At 34.4% G+C, this 24,934-nt stretch overlaps 1 protein-coding gene across 1 annotated transcript in view; it reads right to left on the bottom strand.

Annotated features, from left to right (window-relative positions):
• Positions 1-3,896: 3,896 nt before the first annotated feature.
• LOC128990512 (bone morphogenetic protein 3-like) overlaps positions 3,897-24,934 on the bottom strand; it is a 34,024-nt gene continuing 12,986 nt past the window's right edge. Inside the window, exons 2-5 of the mRNA XM_054412904.1 lie at positions 20,401-21,284; positions 12,863-13,003; positions 5,227-5,250; positions 3,897-4,093 (exon numbers count right to left, since the gene is read on the bottom strand). Of these exons, the coding sequence (XP_054268879.1) occupies positions 3,902-4,093; positions 5,227-5,250; positions 12,863-13,003; positions 20,401-21,284 (1,241 nt within the window). The 3' untranslated portion in view covers positions 3,897-3,901. The remainder of the gene's footprint in view (positions 4,094-5,226; positions 5,251-12,862; positions 13,004-20,400; positions 21,285-24,934) is intronic.

The following is a 24,934-nucleotide window of genomic DNA, read 5'->3' on the forward strand; positions in this document are numbered from 1 at the left end:
CAGTCAAATGGAAATTCGCTTAGTCTGCAGGTTTGCTGCAGCGGCTGTTTTTTATCTATGTTTGGCTTACAGCTGCAGTTACACACTGCTAATGACGAGATGGCGTGCATCCAGTCAGGTTTCAGTGGAGAGTGTGTGCGTGTAACTGAATTTTAGGAAAACAAAATAAGTTGATGTTATTTGCTATATTACAAACTTTTATATTTTTTTATGAAATAAATGTTATTACTATTAATTTATTTAAAGGTTTACTATAAGAAAGGACTATCAAAGCCTAAGTTCACCTGAATAAGAATAGTATTTAATTCCAGTACATTTACATTTTAGTATTTGGTTTTGATTTAATGTACAGTACTGATTTCTCTTTTAGTTTTCTTGGTTGATAATAGAACAGGGGCCCGGGGGATTACGTGCTCGTACAGCGCGGTGGACCGATGGCTCGGTATAGTTTATTTTGATTGTAAAATTTTTGGTTTTGACTTTTATTGTTTAAGTTTCAGTAAAATATTAATGTATTATGATGGAAATCTTAACATCGCAGTCCACAACACATCAATTTATTTTGCAGTCTATGGTATTATTCACTCGTTTATGATAGCCTTAAATAATTTGTTTGAATTAAAACAGCTTATTGAAAATGTTTTTTTAAACTTTTATAAATATTTATTACACTGTTAAGCCAAAGTTTGCTAACAATTGCCTCAGTACTTCGGAGATTAAGTTTTGGTAGGAGAGAGCCAAGTAAAATAATCAGTATTTGATCGGAACTATTTCCCCCTATATCGAGTAATCAGTGTAATCTTTGCTTAATAGTAACAACTGATGTTGTATATTGCAATTTGCTAGTATTGTGGATGGTTTGTTATCAACACATGTTACAAGTCTTTTGTTTACTTTTTCCTTGTTATTTTGGTTAACCAACATAGTTACTAGACTAGGCAACCCATAAGGCCAATGTTAATTTTTTCCATCACTCTGTATTCGAAAATAGCCCATTTCCATACAGCTGAGATCTTCGAAAATCGTCAATATCCATACACCAAAAACAATTAGTGATCAGCTGACTTTTCCTGACATAAACATTACTTTCGCTACATAAACATTACTTTCGCTACACAAACATTACTTTGCCTGACATCAACAAAGTTACAACTGAAGACAAATGATTAGATTACGAAATATCAGATTTTTTTAAAATTTTGATGAAGTAGTTTTTTCATCATGATAAAAAGTATCATTCAATTTTCGTCACGAAAGTCACATTTCGGGGCGAGATAGTGTTTTAAATGCGAGTCTCTAGTAGTGAAATATACTATAAATGAGCAGTGTAGCGAAACACGAATTTTCCTGGGTTGTGGCCTTCGTCTATCCCGTTTTAGGCCAGAAATAAATTATTTACAACATTTGAATGAATTCGTCGAAGCCGTTTTCGAGATCGTTGTGCTAGCAAACATACATACAAGTAAACATTGCTCATATAAGAGTAAAGGGTAGGAGGGCCCTCAACCATCATTGACCCGTGGAAAAATATTTTCAAACCCTGAATATTTATATTATAGCTACCGGGTAGCCTCGTCTCACATTTCCTTTGCGTGATAACCTCACGCCTTCCTTCGCCATCAGTGTCATTAATAGTTGCTCAAATACACGACCTAAGAGGCAGTCGGTACTTATACCGAGTTGCTGAATTGGCAGTTAGATGCTAAGGTAGATATCCCATTTATATGAATTAGCAGTTGTGATTTTCCAATTTAAACAGAACCAAGTTGGACGAGTCTCGTGTACTATTGTAAAATGTGTGTTTTCTGCTTATCTTCTCACCCTTTGAAATCAGTGTGACATAAAAGATGCTATTGTTTACAGTAATAGCATATTTCATCACTAGGGGCTAAAGTGACTCTTTTTGGCCCGAGGAGGTCAAGTTTTACGATCGAGGCAGAAAATGAGCAAGGGTTAAAAAGTCTTTTTTGCCCGTGTGGTGAACTATATTTTTCGTCATATTGCATAATTAATTAACAAACAAATCTAGAAAGCGAAATAATTTGTATGTAAAGATAAAATCTCAAAACGACTTCCAGTTTGTTTCAATTTTGCTAATGCAAATAAGCAGCTGTTTAGTATGTGGTTCAATCATTTCGTCTATTACGATTGTGTACAGTACATTATACCATCGATATGTCGAGCAATCGACAACAATGGGATAAAACCTTACCCAATAAATCAATCGATAAATAATTTCGAACTATACGATTGCTACAATCTAAATTTACAACAGCTTATTATGAAACTGTGAAACAAAGATAAATTGACTTTTCGTCATATTGCAGCAAAAACAGCCGTTTTTAATGCATGCGTTGCGGGTCTAAACTAGCATTTTTACTCTATAGGGAGTTAAAATCAGCTGTTGTAAATAGTGTTGTAAATTTCGATTGTGGCAATCGTATCGATCGAAATTATTTATCCGTTGGTTTATTCGGTAAGGTTTTAGCCTATTGTTGTCGATTGCTCAACATATCGATGGTATGATAACATAGTAGTATTAGACGAAATAATTGAATCACTTACTAAACAGCTGATTATTTGCATTAGCAAAATCGAAAACAAGCTGTAAGTCCTTTTGTGAGGTTATCTTTACATACATTTTTTTTAGTTTTCTAGCTTTGTTTTTGTTAATTAATGATGCAATGTGGCGAAAAATATAGTTCACCACTCGGCCAAAAAGTGTCTTTTCAACCCTCGCTCATCGGCTGTAAATCTTGACCTCGGGTCAAAAAGAGTCACTTTATGCCCTAGTGATGAAATATAGTATTTCCGTTTGGCTTGATTAAAATTTAGCATTCAACGAAAATCAGTACCGGTACTCAAAAGCGTCAGTACACTTTGTCGGAGACTCAGTTAAATTACGTTCAATTTTATTTCAAAATTGGATGTATCTTTTTTAACATGGAAATTAGAAGCCTAAATCTACCAATAGACAATGATTTAATACAAACAGTATACAGCAACGAATACGGACAGGAGTTTGGTCGTTCGTGATTATATTGTTTTAACAGTTTTTTACTTGGTGTTCAAGGTATTTTTATATAATTAGTCAACTATGAAAAAGGTTTACAGTTTTTTTTTTATTATTTCGCTGTAATAGACCAAGCAAGGATTAATAGGAGGCTAAACAAAGAGTGAAAGAACAGTCAAAGTCGGCGGAAGGTGGAAGGACGAAGGACGGTCTCGTTTATAAAAACACATTAGGGTTACAAGGACGTGGGTTGAGAGCTTTGCCGACTTATCTCCTGTTTAGAGAGAACTGGAGATAAAGTGTTTCCCGCGCTAAAACAGCTGACTGCCACCACCAGGTCCAACTTGGCAAAATACCTCATTAAACAGTCCCTACCTAGGCTACCGAAAATATTTGGAGGAGTTGACAGTAACCCTGTTGTGGAAAACTTAATTTGTGATTTTATAAGAAAATGAATCTACTATAATATTGTAAATGCAACCTTTTCACTTCCTTTCACACCATAAACTCGTACTTATATCTCCCATAAAATGTAAACCAATGAAATAGTTAACCGATAAATCTTATGATCTTTAGCATACCAGATGACAGATACCTGATAACAATAGATTTATAATAACACTAGATTTTTGTTGTATTGGGTTTGATGGACTATATAGTTATTTTATGATTTACTGAAATTCAAACAACATCTTTTAGCACCTCTATCTACGAACAATAGGCATAAGAAATAAATTTGTTTATCCATTATGATTAAACTTCTTCGTAAGAATAATTCCTACCATAAGCAAAGATGGGTGTTGATTTCAATCTATCACCATTAAATTACAAAAGGGTTGACCAGTTGACCACTGGGTCCCCATTACCCAGCATTTACCAAAGTCGTGTTCAACGGCAGGCACAGGACTCGACCACCATGCTAGGGTAGTTCTTGAGGACGACGTTGAGTGTGTGGTCGAAGTACAGCAGGGTGACGGGGGACAGACGATGGGGTACACATGCAGGGGCGGGTACCCGGGGGTCGGCACCCAGGGCGTGCACTAGACTCTGGAGAGTAGCGTGGTTGGACGGCTTCAGAGCCTGTAGAAGACAGAGATCAGTAAAGCATTGACTTTGGATTCACCAGGTAAACAACCATGAAACTTGTATGTTTGGTAACTTTTGAATGCACTGATATAGATTATAAATTATGTTTCTCTTGCTTTAGGTTTTAAATTTACTATTTTAATTCAGAAGAATATTAGTATTTTCAGCAATGCTTGAATGTGTCGATGTAAACTAGGCCTACCTGCTTTTTTCTAATTTATGGGATTGTCTTCGGCTACGTTCTTCTAATCAGTTATGTCATTGCACAAATGATAGATTTCAAATATCTTGACGAAGTTGGACAAAGAATATTGTTAACTTTGGTAAAATGATACCCTGTCTATTACCGATAAGACGCATTGAATAGTATATTTCATCTCTAGGGCCTGAAGTGACTCTTTTTGATCCGAGGTCAAGTTTTACGATCGATGCGAAGCCGAGGTCGGAAAATGAGCGAGGGTTAAAAAGTCACCTTTGGCCCGTGTGGTGAACTATATTTTTCGTCATATACCATAATTATTTAAAAAAACAAAGCTAGAAAACGAAATATTTGTATTTAAAGATAACCTCTCAAAACGACTTCCAGCTTGTTTTATATTCTGCTAATGCAAATAAGCAGCTGTTTAGTAAATGATTTAATAATTTCGTCTATAACGAAGGTAATAGTACATTAGACCAACGATATGTCGAAAAATCGACATCAATAGGGTAAAACCTTACTTCATAGGCTACATTTCGAGCTTAAAACACTGAAGGTATGATGAGCTGAAAGTAATTTTTTAGTTAACTTAAGCATAGTGACGAAAGTTGTGAAAAGCTGGTGTACCAAAGAAACGCTTAACAAAGAAATCTTTATTTTTTTATTTTTTTTATTCTGTTGTTTTACTCAAACTTACTAAAGGTTTGTCTTGGGAGTAAGAGATTTCATTCATATTTTTTTGTATAGTACGAAGCACTTATATATATATATACACAGCCAATCATAATTATTGACCTATAAAGTTCGAAAGGTCATTCCCAAGAATCAGCATAATTTAAACATATTGTAGTAGGCCTATGCATTATCAGACATTTAAATCCAAAATATATACTTTAATTGTTAGTAAAATAGTGTATATACAACATACTTCCTTTGATGTGGCGTCATTCTCCTGAAAGTAAGCATAAAACAATACAGAGTTTACATTAGACAACGATTTGTGCAGTTGAGGAAATCCCTCACCGAATGCCATATAAATACAGTATATTAATAGTGTTGTCTAGTATCAATGGTTGGTAACAGGCTAATGATCCATGCAATTAATTTTACTATCGTATTTTCATGTATACACTACATTATTTCCCTAGTACATTATTCAAATACGTTACCCGATCTTCTCAAGCACTCAAGCAAGAAGGTTTGATGATGACTTCAAAGAGGTTAGACGATTATGAGGTCAAGTTAGTGTAATGAATAGCGTAATGAGTATAAAGGACCTGAATTGTCTGCAACTTTTTTTTAACTTTATTTAATTCACAATCTGTTCAAGTTGAACAATAAGCAAATGATATAAATAGTAATACAAAAATAACTTGAAGAACATGAGCTAGTGATTGACCACCGTCAACACTAGCTAACAAAGAGAATTTTGATAACACTTAGCCGAATCTGAATGGTAGGTCCAATGAATAACAAAATTATATACTACTTACAAAGTACAGGTAAGGTATAATTTAGGGTTAAAAAATATACACATACAAATATGGCAATGTTTTCTGATAATTTACATTGAAATTGGACAAATTTACTAGCATAAATTAAAATGATATTTTGTATATTGTACTCAGGTGAGAAAACAAATTATGTAGCCTACATTTTATAATGTGTTAAGCCTAGTATGTATAGCCTATAATTATGAGAAGTTTTCTTGAGAATTGCGATCCAAATCCTTGTTTCATTGTATTTTTTTTCAATATGTATACTCTTGTATAAAAAAACAGACATGTATACTGTATAGTCTGTTTTATTTTTCATACAAGAACGTTGATTTCTTTCAGTAAATACCTAAATAGACGAATGTTCAATCACTTCACTTAAAACCGTTAAGTAAGTTTTATACGTCTTTTAACATGAATAGGTAAACTTTAAGGTGAGTATAGAATGAATCGGATGCTCTATGTAATGACTGACTTGAGATATCCTTTTTAGTCAGGATCATTTGATGACAGCTCAATGAATAATAGTGGGTCCATATAAAACTAAAGAAACTCCGGCGTTTCTCTTAATATAAAGAGCTAACAATATGAGAATATTTTTATACATTTTTCTTTTACTTTCATTTCAACTGATCTGTCCGTTATAAGCCATCAAGTTCACTTCATCAATCTTGTCAACTTGTACGCAGGTGCCACTCAGTCTCTGACAGAGGATTGAATGAGGGAGGATACGCATGTGCGAGGAATGCGTAGCTGATAAAGACAGGAGGTGAAGCTTTAATTGCTAAAGGCGGTGACAGAAAAACAATGGGCCAGCAGGTAGAGTGACACGCCAGACCACCCCTACAGAAGGGAAGGACGACCAGTGTGACGTGGGGAGGATGTGGAGTGGTGACACGTCAGAACAATCGTCTTATACACCCTTCAGAAATATAATTTGAGACTTTCATTTCGTTGGGTATTAAAATAAGGCCACAATAGTAGTAGGCGTACCTGTTACTTAGTAAATGCTCATAGTTCAGGTCGTCGGAATAAGTTCTTCGTAATATACTCTTATCGAGCCTTGGCCGTGCGTCAGTGGCACATGTACAGTAGTTAAATACAAGCTTTACAATTTTAAGGTAGGTTTACACGTACTTTGTAGGTTCATGTCTTCTTTTACTTGTGGATTATTTTACCAACTTAAACATTATTACATTAAACAGATCAAGGTATTTGTAAACGGGGTTTTTCTCTCTGATATCACCAAAAATTAATAGACACAATCTCGAACTCATAAAAAAATAGAGATAAGCATTTAGACATCCCAACGTTGCCGTACATAAAAACACACACAACCCACACCAAGCTTCTGTTTTATCAGGAATTGACTGACTTCTCGTGATGTTCCAGTCCAGTGAACTGAAACCCTACTGGACTGAGGCTGTTTTAGGACTTTGTCCTCTTCAGCCAAGGAAAGGATTCTTCTGAATGCTGCTGCAGCAGAGACGTGTGCATGAGAAGCCAGGATAAAGGTATCCAAAGCCAATACCACTGTTCCTAATCTGTATTGGCAAAGCCCTCACTGACTGACTCACTCATCACTAATTCTCCCACTTCCCATTTACCTAGGAGGCTGAAATTTGGTACACTGATTCTTTAGGCATTAAATAGGAAAACTAAGTTGTTTTTATTCAGATCGGACTCTCGGTCTCCGCCCCAGTGGCTCTGAAGTTTCCCATGTTAACCTTATGAGAAATGGAATTAATGAATCTTAACAGCTGTTTCATTAAACAAGTTGGTTTTGTTCTATGATGTTAAATAGCATTAAAGTTACAAGGATTACCAACAGGATGCAGCACTATTATTTCTTTTACATTTATGACAACAGCTAATTTGCAACCAAAAGGTGAGTGAGCATAGCGAACGAACTTCAACCTGGAGGCGAGTTAGCGTAGCGAACGAGCTAATCTGAAGGCAAGTGAGCGTAGCGAACGAGCCAACCTGAAGGCAAGTGAGCGCAGCGAACGAGCCAACCTGAAGGCAAGTGAGCGCAGCGAACGAGCTCCAACCTAAAGGTGAGTGAGCGTAGCGAACGAGCTCCAACATAAAGGTGAGTGAGCGTAGCGAACGAACTTCAACCAGGACGTGATTGAGCCATGCGAACGAGATCATCTTGAAAATTAAGAAGTTAAACGGGGCAAAGCCCGCGGGTTACAGCTAGTTGTATAGGTATATAACTTCAATTCCACCATTGAATACGATACTTCTTTATGAAAAGTCGTAGATAAGGCAACTTTTGACACTTAAGTCATTTCTCATACTATTCTAAAGTCTAAAGCATGTTTTGACGCGTTTCATGCTGGACGTTTGAATACACTGGTTACGTTATTATGCTTTACTTTTTCGTTATGATGCGAGAGGGCAAGCAAGAGTTTAAAAAATATAGTGTAATATTTAAAATATTAAGTAGTTTTAAAGTGTGTTAATAAAAGCAAACCCAATTGACTGTAACAGTAAACAACAAGACGTCCTAGACACAAGCAAGACAGAAATATTCCTTTAAACAGTTTTCATCTGATCCATTAGTATGATAAATATATAAAAGTGTTCAACTTAGGTATTTTACGAAGATCACCTTTTTTTAGAAATAACACTAATTAAAATGAACCAAAACCATTAAAATTAGCTCAGAACATAAAAATTCTTCGTCAAACGTTTGTCACAACTTTTCACTGCTCAACAAACATACTAAACATGTGTATATTTTATGTCCGTTGACAGTTACAACATTTTCTTCGAACCTCGGTCATTTTAGTCGTAATTTACTATAGTGAAATTTATTATTCGTCTCCACCGTAACGACACCATAAGGTTATACACGACCAATTAAAAACCTTTAACCTCAAAGCTGGTAGCAGACCATTAACATATGTTACAATGGTTCCGATAGTCTTAACAAAAGAGTAATGGATGGTGGAGCAAAAGAAAAGAGGATAAAAGGCCTCTTGTTTCAGACGGTGAGTGTTATCTGTAGGTTGTGGGGTAAAGTGGTAACGAACAGATGGACGTAGCGCATTAGCCCAACTGTTTGTTGGTACTTGAGGTAAGTGTTGGATCTCTGAGCACTTTCACACGCACGCTTACGTCCCCTCCCCTCACACACACACATACGTCGATCATGTTTGGGAAAAGTATTTGAAGACAAAGTAACTTATTAGAAATAAGTATTTTTGTCTATCGTGTCATTCCGACAGCATTTACAATCAGATAGGTTCTATTCCATGCTGAGAAACTTTTTGATGGTTCGAAAATGGACACAACTGATCTTGATTGTAGGGATTTTAATAAATAGCCCTGGTTAAACAGCTTACCATAGTTAGTAGAAAACCTAGGTTACTAAAACAACACTACTCTGAAGTAGATATCCCTCGAAAGCTGTACATAATTTTCGGATAGAAATTAACTTATTTAACTAAGGACATGCTGTATTTCCCCAATTTAATTTATCCTCAGAGGACAACGATTGCATCTTTTGTCCAACCACCAACTAACAAAGTAAGAAAAACGAGAAAGAAAAGTCAACTCCAATAGTACGACAAGATACACTCAGAGAGGTGCATTTAACGTTGTTCTCTCTAAGTAAAACGTTGTTTCCAGCATGCCAACCCAATAAGTAAAACTAGTGTCCCTGTTGCTCGAATTCGAGCAATTGCTTAGTATTACAGGTGTTAATTTAAAACGAATAACAGTCATAATTTCTGATGACTTTAAAATATTCCACTCAAAGATTATGGAAATACTCAATATGTACAAAACAGATCGATATAATCAACATTTTATGTAAATATATCTTATCATTTTTCAAAAGCTGATCTTGTTTTTTGTGTTTTCTACAAATAGGCTTACTCATAGCCGCATTAGGTTGTCCATAATAACGATTATAAATTCAAAAAAAAAAACATTGTTTCTTTTTCTTCTCTTTGGTGGTGTTCTATGATTTTCCTTTTTCCATAGTTTGCAAATCGGCTCTTTCAGTGATTACTGAGAAATGCAACACAGTGTTAACTCAGTTTTCTTTTTAGTACCTATATCAAATTATCTAGGCTCTCTTGCTTTTTTCCAATGTAATATTTACGCCAACCCAAATTCAAACAGTAATTATTCCATTTCAACCAAGTCAGTAAATGTTTGTAGCAAACTGTTAAATTAGCAAACTTATTGACTGTGTACAATTAACATATGTTATTCTTCTCACTGACAACAGCTGGAGTTTCATAACAATTTTGGTTCCCATGTTAATCTTTTGGAGAAATACGAAAATTTAAAGGGCTCCAGGGCCTCACTCACTAATTATTTCCCTAATAAGAAAGTTTCCTGCACAACTTCACGTTACGCTCTTTCCAATGACACCAAAAACATCTCAATCGGTTCAGTAGTTTCGGAGGAGTAATTGTCACAAAAAACCTGCTTGCGTATTAAATAGGTATAGATAATTTATGTTGTACTTTATAACTTTTCACCATTGTAAACCTGCAGACTATGTGAATTTTCATCTACCTGAGTGGAATTCCACTAAATTATTCCCTTAAAATTGTCAGATTTATTTAAATATCATTAGTTTTAATAAGTACTTATAGGTTTGCTGTTACAGGGAAGAAAATAGGGGTTTTTTATTGAAATATCGATAGCTTAATATGAAGTAAACAAAATTTCAAAATTGCATTAAAATATGTGCATAGACAAGCAAGCAACAACAGTTTATTCTCCATAAGATAGCATACAACAATGCTTCAGTATACTAAATTATTTGTTTTTTGAGCTCTACAAAATGGTTTGGATAGAAATTGCGAAATTTTATGTTTTCAGGGTGAAAAATTAGAAAACCCTATTTTTATCCCATACAACCCCCAATAAACCCCGTTCCCATGGTCCGATTATGCTGGTTCGCGAACTCGTTCGAATAAATGTAGGTTTACACGTTTATACCAAATTTCATCAAAATCGGATCATTTTTGCACGAGTTATCGTGCTAACGGACACATATATAAATAGAAAAAGTAAATCGGTCCCGGGTCCAGGTCTTACCATGAGACCTACGGTAATAGCTTATTCCCTATATAGGAAATTCGCTAAAAGAGATTGCTACAGCTGGTCCATGGGAACTCAACTTCATTTGTCAAAGTCTATGGTACTATAACCATGGCCTCACTAGTAAAATTAAAACTTTCAAACACAATTACTAGATACCGACAATAATCATTAAAAATGTAAGCTGTCAACTGTGACCAAACAAAAGATCTGTGATTTTTACAACATTGTAACAGTTTATGGTCGGCCACATCAAACGTCGCTTCAGGTAGCGGTTGATAAGATAACTGAAAGAGACTATATACATTGTGTGTTATCAATAGACAAATATCGATTTAAGATTTCATCATCAAAGTGGGTCCCTATGACTTTTCTTTAGCCGTAGTAAACTTTGTGCGGATGGACTCGTTCTGCTAATGACAGCCTATGTGAAATAAAAGATGCTATAGTCCTGGGGTATTCGATCGAAATAAGTAATTAATGTGGTTAGTGGTCCATTCTGCTAAATTTGACTGTCATTATAATCTGGCTGTAAAATTAACGTAGAATTGTACCAATATCATTCTTATATGAACTTCTTTATAGTGAGTCAAAAGTCTAAGATTATAAATGCTTTAGTTTTGCCATTGACAATGGAAATTATTTATATTTTATCTGACTTAATAGCAGCTATATCCATGCCTTGCAACGGGGTCAGTATGCAAGGGACAATATTGGTTCTTTGAAAATGCCTTAAAAATGGTTTCACACATTAAAATTAGAAACGAAAATATTGAACTGTGTATTACTTAACTTGATAATAGTACGTTTTTGTTAACTTAGACTGAACACTTATTTATGCTACCTAGGATCATTGACTATGCAAGTGCATACTCAAAATCTTATTAGGAAATCTAAAGCATGCATTTTGTGACATTTTAAGTTTGAATGCCCTCTCTGATGAATGACGACTTCAGTTTTACTATAGGTTATAATAAAAGAGAACTAGCAATAGTTTTAAAAGATATTTGGTTAAACACATCTTTCAGTTGATTGAAAAAGAAGTAATAAATAGTAAAAAAAACAAGTCCTTTACCGGTATAATATGGTTTAAATTGTCTTAATTGTATCTACAAATCTGGGAACATGTGCAATCCACGGTAACATTAGCCATTGACTAGTCCAATTTTTAACATACTTATACAGGGTGATTGATATAAGTGTGCCAGCCGTTTTATTCGAATACTATAAGAGATATAAAAAAAGTTAAATGGTAAGTGCCTTGGATTTTTTATTTAAAAAATTGTAGTCAAGTCAAAAAAAATATTTTAGCTGCTATTTTTCCAATATGGCCGCCAACTTTGATTTTTCTTAGGGAACACCCTGTATTTTATGATGTATTCTAGTAGAAATTGTAATTTTAAGACGATTTTATTCCTGTGATTTTTTTCATAAACCTAACCGTTTCAAAGTAATGGTTAAAGTTTTGAAATTTCTGCATGAGAAAGAGTTTCGACAAAGGCCTATGCAAGCATGCCAGCTGTTTTATTCGAAAACCATTCAAAATTTCACAACTTAAACCATTATTATCTTTGAAACGGTTAGATTTATGAAAAGAATTACAAGAATAAAATCGTCTTAAAATTACATTTTCTACCAGAATACATCATAAAATACAGGGTGATCAATAAGAAAAATCAAAGTTGGCGGCCATATTGGAAAAATGGCGGCTAAAATATTTTTTCCAACTTTACTACAATTTTTTAAATAAAAAGTCCAAGACACTTACCATTTAACTTTTTTTGATATCTCTTATGGTTTTTGAATAAAACGGCTGGCACACTTACATCATTTACGTCAATCACCCTGTATGTGCACATGTTAGTACACGCATGATCCAAAATACTAATTCAAACTTGGATCGATTGATTCTCAACACTGCGGGCTGTATCAGCCCAATTATACTCAGCCAAACATCTGTACTCAGCATGTCAAGCTGACTAGGGATGTAAGTTTTACCTCAGTCAGCGGGAAGCGACAGGACCCCGTGCAATAATTGGCCTCAAACTTGCGCGGAGAGATGATCCACTCGCCCCAGCCAATCTCTGAGAAGTTCACCGTCATTTTACGGACCTGACACCCTAGTGGCTCGTCTGTCCCCTGGAACACAGCGAATACGTTGTGTAATACTCAGCATTTGGAGGGCATTTTGGAGAATTGTTTTTTTAATAAAAATAAATTATTTTTATTTAAACATTTAATGTTGTTGCTAAAAAAATGTGTAAATGTTTCTATTCAAATTTAAAATCTATATTAAAAATTAATCCACCTTCGTTTAAATTAATGGAATCAATGAGTAAAAGTTGATTAAAATTTTAGTAGCCCAGTACTGTAGACGCACGGGCAGTGTTCTGTCCTTCGGGTCCTACAGACATCAATGTAAAACCTATGTCAGCTACAACATTTTATTTGGTTATTTTTAGTAGGCTAGATTGTTTTTTCATCGATAGCATGTAGATTTCCGTAAATGAGTGTATTATGTAGTAATTTAAAGTGAAAAACAATTTTTTATCAAACTAGCAACCTGCGTCACTTCGTGACTTCAAAATCCGTGATATATTTTATATATAGTTGATAAGATTGAAAATGATTATTTCTCATCATGTCCCCATTATTTTCATTGCGTGCGCGATCTCTTAGAATCTTAGTATCTCAGAATTACAACTACTATTGAAACATACAATGAAAACACAAAATCTAACATAAGTCATTTTCTTCTGTATTTTAAACAAATAACGTTACAGTATTTTAATCGAATTTCCTAAAAAAAAAAAAATAAAAATAAATAAAATAAATAAAAATAAACATACTATGAAAACACAAAATTCTATCACACCACAAAATCTAACGTAAGCCATTTTCTTATTTACATTTTATACAAATTACATTACAACATTTTACTTTAATTCACTGAAACATCACCAACTACCACCCAACTACAGATAACCCCATTTTCGCATGGATGTAAACAACTTGGTATCATGGCCATCTATTTTGATGTAAACAAAAGTAAACTTGAAAAAGTTCAGATGATTGACAACAGAATTCAGTTATGAAATTTTAAAAGCCTTTAGGACGAAGGGCTTTCACGGCATATAATCTAAACCCACAAAAGGCACATCTATAGGATAAGAGCTTTAAATTGGCACCCCGATATGCCTATAAAAATAAATATTTAGGGGTCGATTTGCTGCACACAAAAATCCAACAAATTATTTTAATAATATAAATTTACATTTAGTATTTTTTATGTCAGTATTTATTTTACGGGTATGATTTAAATGAAAATACTATATTTTTTTGAAAACTTGCAGCATTTGAATACTTTTATATTCGATAAATACACTGTACAAACCATAAACGTTTACAATACAATGAATATATGTTATGCCGGTGTAAAATATATTACAATGGTGATCGATTTCAACCTATAACACCGGTCATCATCATGCCCAAATGGGTTTTACTATTTATTGTTTTCTTATTAACGAGCCAAACAATAATTTCAGAATGTTTTGGGGAAATCCCCCAAAATTAATCAACCATATTTATTATTACTTTTTAAAGCTTATGTTAACCAATGTATTAAATTATACACACTTCAAAAATATTTTAGTTATAGATCTTGTATGGTTTAATGTGCTTGCTATACCACTAAGATCTGATTAAACAGAGAATTGCATTGCATTTTATTTCAAAAACTTAAAATGTTGTAACAAAAAAGTGTAGAAATCTTTTCTCAATTTGCCGTGCTATTATTCAAAATTGCATAAATAACAACATAGGCTAATTTCAATATTGTATACAACATAGCAAATGTGTAGATGTTGTATTAAAAATACTATGGAGTTTGAATCTCACTAGTGTTTGTAACATACGCTGATTCGACGAAACTGATTTAAAATGTATGATCTTAAGTATTTCAATATTTGATTATCGAGTATACTTATGCGCAACCGTATGAATTAGAGCTCACGCTAATAAAAACTAACAGATTTTACAGACGAATTAGTATTTTACAAAATAAAAACCAAAATTAGTCAGCCAAATAAACCCCTGGAACGTGCCAATAGTCAATAACACAAAGACCAATAAAATGCAGTCGGCAGTTAGCATAAACAAGCCGTCTTTTGGCAAGGGCAGAAACCAATGATAGAGGGGGTTTGATAGAACGCCGAGAACTTTTCCTTTTTAGATTTCAGAAAATATTACAGTTCATACTTTTTAATTGTTTTGCAGCCGCACACAGTCCAGCCTATTGGTAATGGTTCATTCACCTTTCACTCTTCACTTGTTATAACAACTGCATGTAATTTTCATTGAACATGTTTTCCATCTTTTCATTTTAATCTTTGCATGTATCACTGATGTATCTGTACAACATTTATTAACATGTAATAAGCATCTTGTCGCATGTTTCACAATGTAAAACTATTGTAAAAAATTGTGTTTGCCGTAAAAATAAATAAATAAATGGTTTTAATAGGCCTACAAAGTACAGTTCAAAGTTCGTTTATTGGGTGAGATATTATACGGGATGAGTCTTAATGGTTAGGTTTTGTTATGTCTTAATGAACCAGGCTACTTATTTAATACAACACTTTTAATAACCTCCATCGAAATACGCAATTTAGATTGTACACATGTCCAAAATAGTAAAATAAAATATCTAATAGTTCATAACCATCGAAACTTTATTTTATGTATTTGGATAGACTAAGCAACACAAGGGGCAACTAATTAACTAAGGAAGTATGTTTTATCTATGGTATTGAGTAGGTTGTCAATTGAGCTATCTTCTCAGATTGGACGTATTAGTTAGGTAAAGGATACGCTCGGTTTGAACAGCTGTATACAATTCTAGGTTTCTGAGCCAACGGAATATTTTTCAAAATATGTGAATTTTTACTAAAAACCCTTTTTGAAAAAGTTTATTGCTATTTGCCTGCTTGTACAGCCTATGAACGTAAATTACATTGTGATGCCTGATATTTTAGTTGACGTGTTCATTAGCTTAACTCTATCCCAGCCGGTCACTTTACAGGGTCAATCTTCTATGTGATAAGGTTGATCGTTAAGTCTATCATCGAGCTTTTAAAAGCTCCCACTTACCACTCCACAAACTCTTGTTAGGATCGCCAACAACATCGTTGACGGGTATTTATATTTTATACAAACAAAAATTATTAAACTTTCTAAAGAGAATTTTGAAATATTTCTTCGCCACACAACTGTTAAATCACCTGTTTTCGTTAAATGTTTATCACCTGCAATAATTTATCAATACATTGTTTAATACGCAGATAGAATGTTTATTGTGCAAACATTGTGTTTACTGTGTTTTTTTTTTTTTTTCAAAAGAATAGTTATTTGTGCAACTAGTGAGAAAAGTGAGCAATTGACTCACTCGAGAGAAATCCTTACTCACGATCCGTAGGCGAGTGAGGAATGGTTTCTCGAGTGAGGCAATTGTACTTTGAACTCGAGTTGCACATTACACTTTTCCTACAGTTACCATAAAACAAACAAATTGGTGAAGAAACATAACCTATTTTTACACAGAAGTGAACTTTTAATATGACATTTAATGTGAAGTGACAAATACAACAGTACAACAGCTGACCAGCTGATTTACAGCCAGTGCTGCCAACGTATTTCGCACGCAGACGACGTTGCCTGCATGTTACGCGCTCACTATTTCGTGCCTTCACGTTGCAAATCTGGAGTGAGACAAAGTAATTAGAGTGAGACAATGTTAACATTGTCTCACTGATGAGCGAATTGGCCACTTTGCTTTCTCAAATCAGCGAGAGAACATGTACATTGTTAGGTAACTGTAGGGAAAAAAATTAACCTATTTGTTATTTTGTTCAACGACTGTTTTAATTTGCAACTACCTAAGAACTGCTATTAGTTTTGAAATGTCCATATGTAAAAGAAATATTCCAATGTCTATTTATTATTTAAAAAAAATATTCTTTGTAGTGTAGCGAAAACTACGTTGAAAACACGAGTTAAAGTGGGTCATTACATATTCTCGACCATATTAAAAGTGCTCGATAAATCTCTCACTTCAAACATAATATGGTCTCAAATATGTAATGGCGCACTTTCTACTCTTGATAGGAAATATAGGTACTATTTAGTTACTACCATTCGCCACTTTGCTAGATCATAACATTTACAATGACACGTAAATCGTAAAAATCTTATAAGTAGTACGGCTGAAAAAAGGATGTTACAGAGAATTCCCTTGTAAATAGATCCATCCCCCATAAGTAAATAGATCAAAGATAGAAGATTAAAGATAGGTTAAAGATAGATCGGAGTATATCTCATTTTTACCTGTTTCATCGTGGTTTTCACATTGTAATGGCTCACTTTCTACTTTCTTATGAAAAAGGCCTTTACTATTATCATTGGAACCAACTAATAATAAAATGGTCATTCGGATGTTATCAATGTTTCAATGATTTGTTGTAAACATTGATATAAATCAACATAAATGGTTATGATGATGAATGAATCATAATGTTTTGGGTTTTTTTTTTCAACTTTATAGTATACATCAAACCTTTTTAACTTCTAGAAACCAACGAAAGTGTCTAATACCGTACGTCATTGATTTTAACTGTCGTAATATTTTTGTTTTGTTTTAAGTAGGTTAACTTTAATTTTTATTTCCTTATCGATGTGGCTGAAGTTGAGTGTTATTGCTATTCAAAGCGAGGCGTCCGTCATATTGTTTAAACAAATGTATACCGATTTAAATTCTCTTTCAAAAAACCGTGTCTGAAACAAAGATCACAATCTTTACAAACAAACACTCTCTATCTGCAAGTAAATATTTCAGACACATAGTACTGATTTATTCATTTATACTGCGTTTCTTAATTTTCGTACTATCTTACAATCATCCTACTATTAAATCAAGCTCAACTATTTCTTAATTTTGTAGTTAAACTCTAGATAGCCAAGTATTCATCGTAATTTTTGGTTCTGGTTTTGGGTTTGGTTTTTGGTAAATTTTGCGCATATTTTCCGCTAAGAACCGCTTCAAGCTAACGGCCAGTTTTAAATTATCAAAAAGCTACATACTTTTCTCGGGATGGAACCGATAACATTCCTGTTACTAGCACTATTAACTCATTTCAAAATAACTTACTTTTTTACACTAATTGTTTATTAACTTCAAAAGACTAACTGTTTTTTTTTAGTGTGCGTACGATGCTGCTAAAAACAAGTAACACAGCTTCTTAGGATAATTTAGGGACAGGAAAATATTTTCATCTTAACATAAGACATTGAATGTTCCTGTGTGAAACTCCTAAACAACATGTGTTCACAAACTACTCTTCACAACGAAATGTCCACGTGTTTATTGAAAACATCCACTGAAGGCTGAGCGCTGGGCGTCCGGTAAAACAGTGGAAGTGGTGTTGATGTTTACCAGTTGTTATAATTAGCAGTTTATGTTAAAACAACGCCTGGCCTGGTGCGTGTTGGAGGGAATAGGTACACGGGAGTGACAAAACACGTCGCTTGGAGGGACAAAAATTAATAGAATTGTATTTAATGTATATCTTTTTCCAATGTTTGGAATTTAAATTAGCTTTTAATATAATAGGAGCTTCCTTTAGTCAGGATATGAATTGTATATTTTCTTTGTGTTGCTAGGCTATTTTATAGTCTCAAACTTTGAGGGAAGTCTCGTTAAAAGACGGGTTGGTTTTCCCCTAATTTTATCCGTATTATTTGAGGGCTATACTTGCGTTTGTTGGCCTAGCGTCATGAAGGGTAGGAGGGTAGGATTCAATCTCAAATACCCATACAACATAAGGGGTTCAGATTCCCCTCAATAGCGATTAGTTTTCTATATATTAGAACATTGCGACAGTTTCAACAAAAAAAACAAAAAAAAACTTCTTTCAGTTTTTGAATAATGTATTAATATGTCGTATTTGCTGCTGGGTGAATCATATAGGCTATAATGTGTAATGTATATAGGTTCATTAATTAATTTATCAAATAACCTTTAGCTTTTAGTGAGGATAGCTCTACAATACAAAAAAAAATAAGTAAAACGTTAGAATTACGAACTTGTAAGCAACGCTGTATCCATAAAATATATATACACAGCCTGATGCATTTTGGGGATGAGTTTTTTCCAAAGTCATTGATTTAATTCCGATATATTGTACTTTTTTAATGAAGTAGGTCCTACAGTAAAACATTCTGCCACCCCCATAAAATATTATTGTGAAATAATACGCAATATCACCATGCCAGGAGCTAGTTTGTTTAAACGTATGTTATCTAATCTCGTAGCTATCAGTGAAGCAAATCTACAATTCAGAGAAAGTTCTTCATGTCATTTATTTTTGTTTTTAAATAGGTACACACACTTAGTGTGGACTTGGCTACTTATTTTTTAGCTAAACGCCATTAGAAATTAACATTATTGAAACCAGAGTATTCAGCACAGAAGTTCTGTGGTCTAACAATATATCAGCTGTGTCATAGGGTTAACAGGTTAGGAAATCATAATTTGTCCTGACGTCACTGGGATGAAACACGAAACTTAATCCATATTCCAGCATCTTGGGACTTGGAGCACTTCCAAACTTGTCAAAAGTTAACCAGAAAAGGTTTTAAAATATATAGGCCTAATCTTGAAAAAAATCAACGTAATGAAAGTAGTTATTTTAGCGCTAAACAACGTGTTGTGTACAAGATAATACTAAGATTTTTAAACATTGTAGTTTCTTATACGATTTTACTACGGTAGTTTTATTAATTTTAGAAACGTTTTAAATCTTTTCATTTGAATCTCGCGAAATCCATCAAGTCTACTTAAAACGAGGTGGGTCATGTCTACCAAATCTAGAATGCTTTCAAAGTTACACTTTCATCGTATCTTAAAGAACTTTTGTATTGGAATATCGATGATGATTCTGATAATAATTTGTATAAGGTTATTTAAAAATAAAAGATTTAAAAGTATATTTTACCTACGACCGTTTTTTAAAGTAGCCGTTTCAGTACAGTTCTTAGAATTGAAAAGTATCTCATAACAGCATTGTTTACTTTCATAACAGCATAGTTTTACTCATAACAACACGGGTAACTGACCAATGAGGTTCAAGGATTGAGAGAGGAGAAGTAAAATTGTAATGATTCAAAATTCAACTAATCAGCTGTTCAGGCCAATTTAATTGTTGATTGGTGCAATTAGTGTGTTTCGCTGCATCACTGTCAGTGGCAATGAGAGGTTATAAACGAAAACATAACCTCCTTTAGAAATTATGAATAGTGATTTTTAGTAATTAAAGCAATGTCGTACGCAACTCGCGTAAATAATGTTAACGACACTCGTAGAAGTTTTTAAGGCACTCGCCAATTTTCTACTCGTGTCGTTAACACTATCTTTACGCAATCGTTGTGTAAACTACTATAACCTGTTACTATTTAAAAATAACAATTGCATTTCCTCTTACCATATACATATTCTGCGATCTGTCTGATGAATACGAGTTCTTCTGCTTCTTCCCTCCTTTACGCTTGCCTTTCCGCACTTTCTTCGGTTTCTTATTGCGACTCTCACCATTGAAAATATCTATTCTGGAGGTCAAAAATGATTCCGGAGAGGAAACCGGAATCAAATCTTCATTCTCGTCTGGAAGTTTGTTATCAATGATGGATCTAGTCTTCCTGATGATTTCGTTCTCCGACATATCTTCCCGCTGATCCAAAGTAGAGTGAGTTTCATTTACAGTTGGAGGAGTTGTCAAACTGTTCGATAAAGTAACATTCCTGGTAAACATCCTTCTTTTAAAGTTAGGAATTATATCGGGGTTATTGTCAGAGTCGTCTATGAACACTCGTTCCAGACCTCCCGTCTGCAGACGTTGCACCAAGGCGTGAGTGTGTACCGGAGGTTTAGGTGGAGGTCTTCCCCCGTCCTCGGTGACCTCCTCTTCGCCGTCCTCTGAGAAGACCACGAGGAAAGCGTGAGAGTCGGGGAATCCACGAAGGAAATGAGAAGGAGGAATGACTTTACCCGAGGGAGACTCGAAACGCACGGCTAAGGAGTAACCATAAACTTCGCCCCTCGGGTCTAGCAGGAGCTCTCTGAGTGGAGCAGTGATATCCACGGATGTCCAAACGCTCCTCTGGACCATGGAGACCGACACAGAGCCTAGAGGAGTCAGCTTGCCTCCAGGAGATGCTCGGAATAGCCTGATCCTGTAAGGTGGAGCCAACAATCTCCTGTGTCTGTGACGTTGGTGCAGTTTTCTTCTGTTAAGTTGCAGCTGAGCTAGTCTCACCTCCTCTTCGGTGTTCACACTACTTATGTTGAACACCACGGTGTCCTTCCCTCCTGCAACAAATTTTGGAAAATAATTAGTAAACAAAATACTTTAAATTCTCAAAACAAATTCCTTTAAGTATGATACATACTTTCTCTATGTTTTCTTGACGTAGTTATCATTATATTTTACAAGTAAATATTTTGGATTAATGTGACAATGGATTGTGTTACAACAAGACTAGTGTTTACTTGAGGTCGCAAATTAATACTGCACATGAATATGGTGTTGACCAAAACCTCTATGAACCTCAAAGGCCGATTTATTGGTCATCCGGTGTAATAAACAAATATTCTTTACAACTTCGACTTCTTTCACTTTAACTATCATATGCAAGAACAATTAACTGTTGATAATTGAACGTGTTATGAACTGCAGCATGAGAGTCAAATGAAAAGGTTATATTAACTGTTGTCGCCTTACGGTCCAAGTTTCATCCTTAGTGAGTTATGCACATTTCAACACTTCTGTCATCATCATATCATATCATATCAACTACATAAGAATATTAAACATTGCCCACGTAATGCAACGTCAGGGAATGACTCTTTCATTTGTCAACCAACCGGTCTGGAAACACCCTAATAACGAGAGCCTAGCTTAGAGCTACCACGTTTTTATCAGTATTGCCACTGTGGTAGATCATTAGGTCTATGAGATTGGTGATTGTCAGACGATTTGCCGCAAACACTCATCATTGACTAATGTGACAACATTGAGTTCATAGTTGTTGTCTTAAAACGCAAAACTTAATCAAGCAGTGGAGAAGCTATTATGAATTGGTATAGATTTTCCCTCTCTCAGCTCACTCTTTCCGTCACGTTTCTCTTTTTTCAATGCGAACGTTAAACATACGTTTTCCTTACCTACTTCAATCTTTTATGGTCGCATACACACCTACCCTGACAAACGTGTTTCATCCTAATTTCAAGATAGCATCACCTGGCCCTCAAATCGTGCTCTATCTGGTTCCGATACGTCTCTATCTCAAGTAGCATCCGTTCGCAAAGAGGGTGGTTAGCGAATTTAGCGCACCTCTCCGTGGCTCCAGTGAACTTCTGCGCAATACGTTATTATGTAAGTCTCTTTGAACGAGCTTATAGCCGTACCCATTGACATAAAATAGTACATGAAAACTTCTCAATCTATTGCAACATCTGAAGTCTGTTTGTTGTTGTGTATTTCATGTCGGTAAAGTTTGAGTGTGGTAGTCAAGATTCAATGTTTCTCTCTTATCTTGTAGTCGATTCTACGAAATGTGCTTGTTACTTAGGTTAAATAAAATATTAGAGGTGATGAATGACTTAAATACCAGATTTAATGTAAGTTGGTTAAACAAACAACAAAACGCCCTCAACATAACCGAAGAGAACTAATTTAAATTCGCCTCTTTCTGTAATTATGGTTTGTGACAAACGAGTGTACATAAAGAATAGATTTTTTTTAAATGATGATAAATTTAGTGAGTATGTTTTGTCTGTATGTTTTGACCATCAGTTTAAGATGGTCGATGTAAACTGTGTTTTATATGTTATTATTAGCGAATTTCCCCTATTGGAAGTAGCTATTACCGTAGGTAGAACGGTAAAACCTAGGCCCGGGACCTATTTACTTTTTCATTTTGATGTCCTCAGAGGCCAAAACACGTTCCAATATATATATACATATATATATATAAATATACCTTATATACCAAAAAAGTTATGACAGCTAGCCTGACCATACCACTGGACCGAATTACACGCGGTTGTTACCAAATGAAAGATATTTACCTGTAGATGTGCAGAATCCCTTTATACATTAAAATAGATTGAAAAATAAGCACGAAAAATGAATTTTAAATTCCAAAAAAACTAACATGGGTTGCCATGCTGGTGACAAAATAACAACAAAATATAAACAGAAAATCGAAACAAATTCAAATCACATGTTTCATTTACAATGTGGGGTGAAAATAGAGAAGTCTGTATATTACATATTTGTGGTCGAGTTTTCGACAACGGGGCAACCTCTAGGAACCAATATAAAAATAAACTTCTTATAGAGACTTAAAATGGGGCCAACATTTAAAGCTAGCCTCAGCCTGAGCATACTACTGGACCGATTTACACGCGGTAGGTACCAAACGAAAGGTAACTGTCTGTAAATTAGCCCATTTTGCTTCGATTTCAGGTATTAGGTACTCGACTAAATATTATAAAAACGAAAATTAAAATCCCTATTGACAATTTAACGTTTTAACCTCGAGTTCAGGTACAACCAATCGTATGTCTACTCCTACTACCCTCGGTCACTTCAGGACGTAAGGTATGATGGTCTAACATTCCTTCTGATGAAAATTTTTCGAACTTAGGCCCTTCACTTGGCCTTTGGCCGAACATGGGCCTTTGGGGAATGAAATATAAATTGAAAATTGATTCAATTAATTTAATTGTGGCTGCTAAGTACACCTGTGAATTCTCGGGTAGAACCTCATACGTCCGAGAACGCGATAACTTGAGTATATTCGTCCGATTTTGTTGAAATTTGGTTTAAAGGTGTAATCCGGGATAAACTTGAATGAGTTCGCGAATCAGCATGATCGGACAATGGGAACGGAGTTTTATGGTGTAAAAATGGGCTTCCTTATTGTTTACCCTCAAAACATAACATTTTCCAATTTCTCTCTAGACCTTTTTGAAGACCTTAAAAAAATAATTTAGTATATATAAGTGTTTTTGTACGGTTATTTGTAATGAATTAAATTTAAAAAAAAATGGAAATTTAAAATTCCTATGTTATTCTTATGGAGAATATTGTAAAATGTTGTAGTCTGTTTTTTATGGATATACTAGCTTCGTACGGGATTGGTATATAAATATAAATGCTTATTGCAGTTATACACAAGCTTTGCGTTTGCAATGGGGGGAAGTACAGTTTGATCAAATTTGCTTCTTTAAATTTACTGTATAAAATAGTATTACACATATACCATAGCCATAACGTTCTGCTACTTCGCCTAAACAATAGAGAAAAATAGATTATTAAATTCGCAAAATATCGCAAATTATTCATGAAATTAAAAACATAAACATAGCTGTAAACAATCCTAATTTGACACAGCATATCGCAGTTTTTGGTTGCTGCTTGGTTCAAATTACCTGTTTGCATAAATGAGAAAAATAATAGTGCTGCACCCTGTTGGTAAATTTTATAACTTTTAATGCTTTTGTATATCATAGAACCAACTTTTTAGTTGAAACAGCTGACTTAATTCTTTAATTCCCTTTAAATATGAATACTCGTAATTAACATAGGGAACTACAGATCACGATTACTGGAAAAATACTGGTATGGATCATAAACATAAACAAATGACGTTTTTGGCCCGAAAATAAACATTATTTAACATTGCTTAAATGGAACTGCTAAAACATATGTTCAATGCTATTAGTATAGGATTTGGGCCAACAACGTCATTTGTTTATGTTTATGATCCATACCGCTACAGATCCACTGGTGCGGAGCCCGGAAGGATTTTTGAGATAAAAATCTGCCTATATGTTAATTGGGAATGTTAGCTATCATCATGCCAAATTTCAGCCCAATCTGTCCAGTAGTTAGTGCATGATTGAGCAAAACACACACACAAACGCACAAACTCACAAACTTTCAGATTTAT

Source organism: Macrosteles quadrilineatus, unplaced genomic scaffold (assembly GCF_028750875.1).
Source record: "Macrosteles quadrilineatus isolate MER2022 unplaced genomic scaffold, UCM_ALF_1.0 Scaffold_3__2_contigs__length_128488019, whole genome shotgun sequence".
In the NCBI taxonomy this organism is placed as follows: domain Eukaryota; kingdom Metazoa; phylum Arthropoda; class Insecta; order Hemiptera; family Cicadellidae; genus Macrosteles; species Macrosteles quadrilineatus.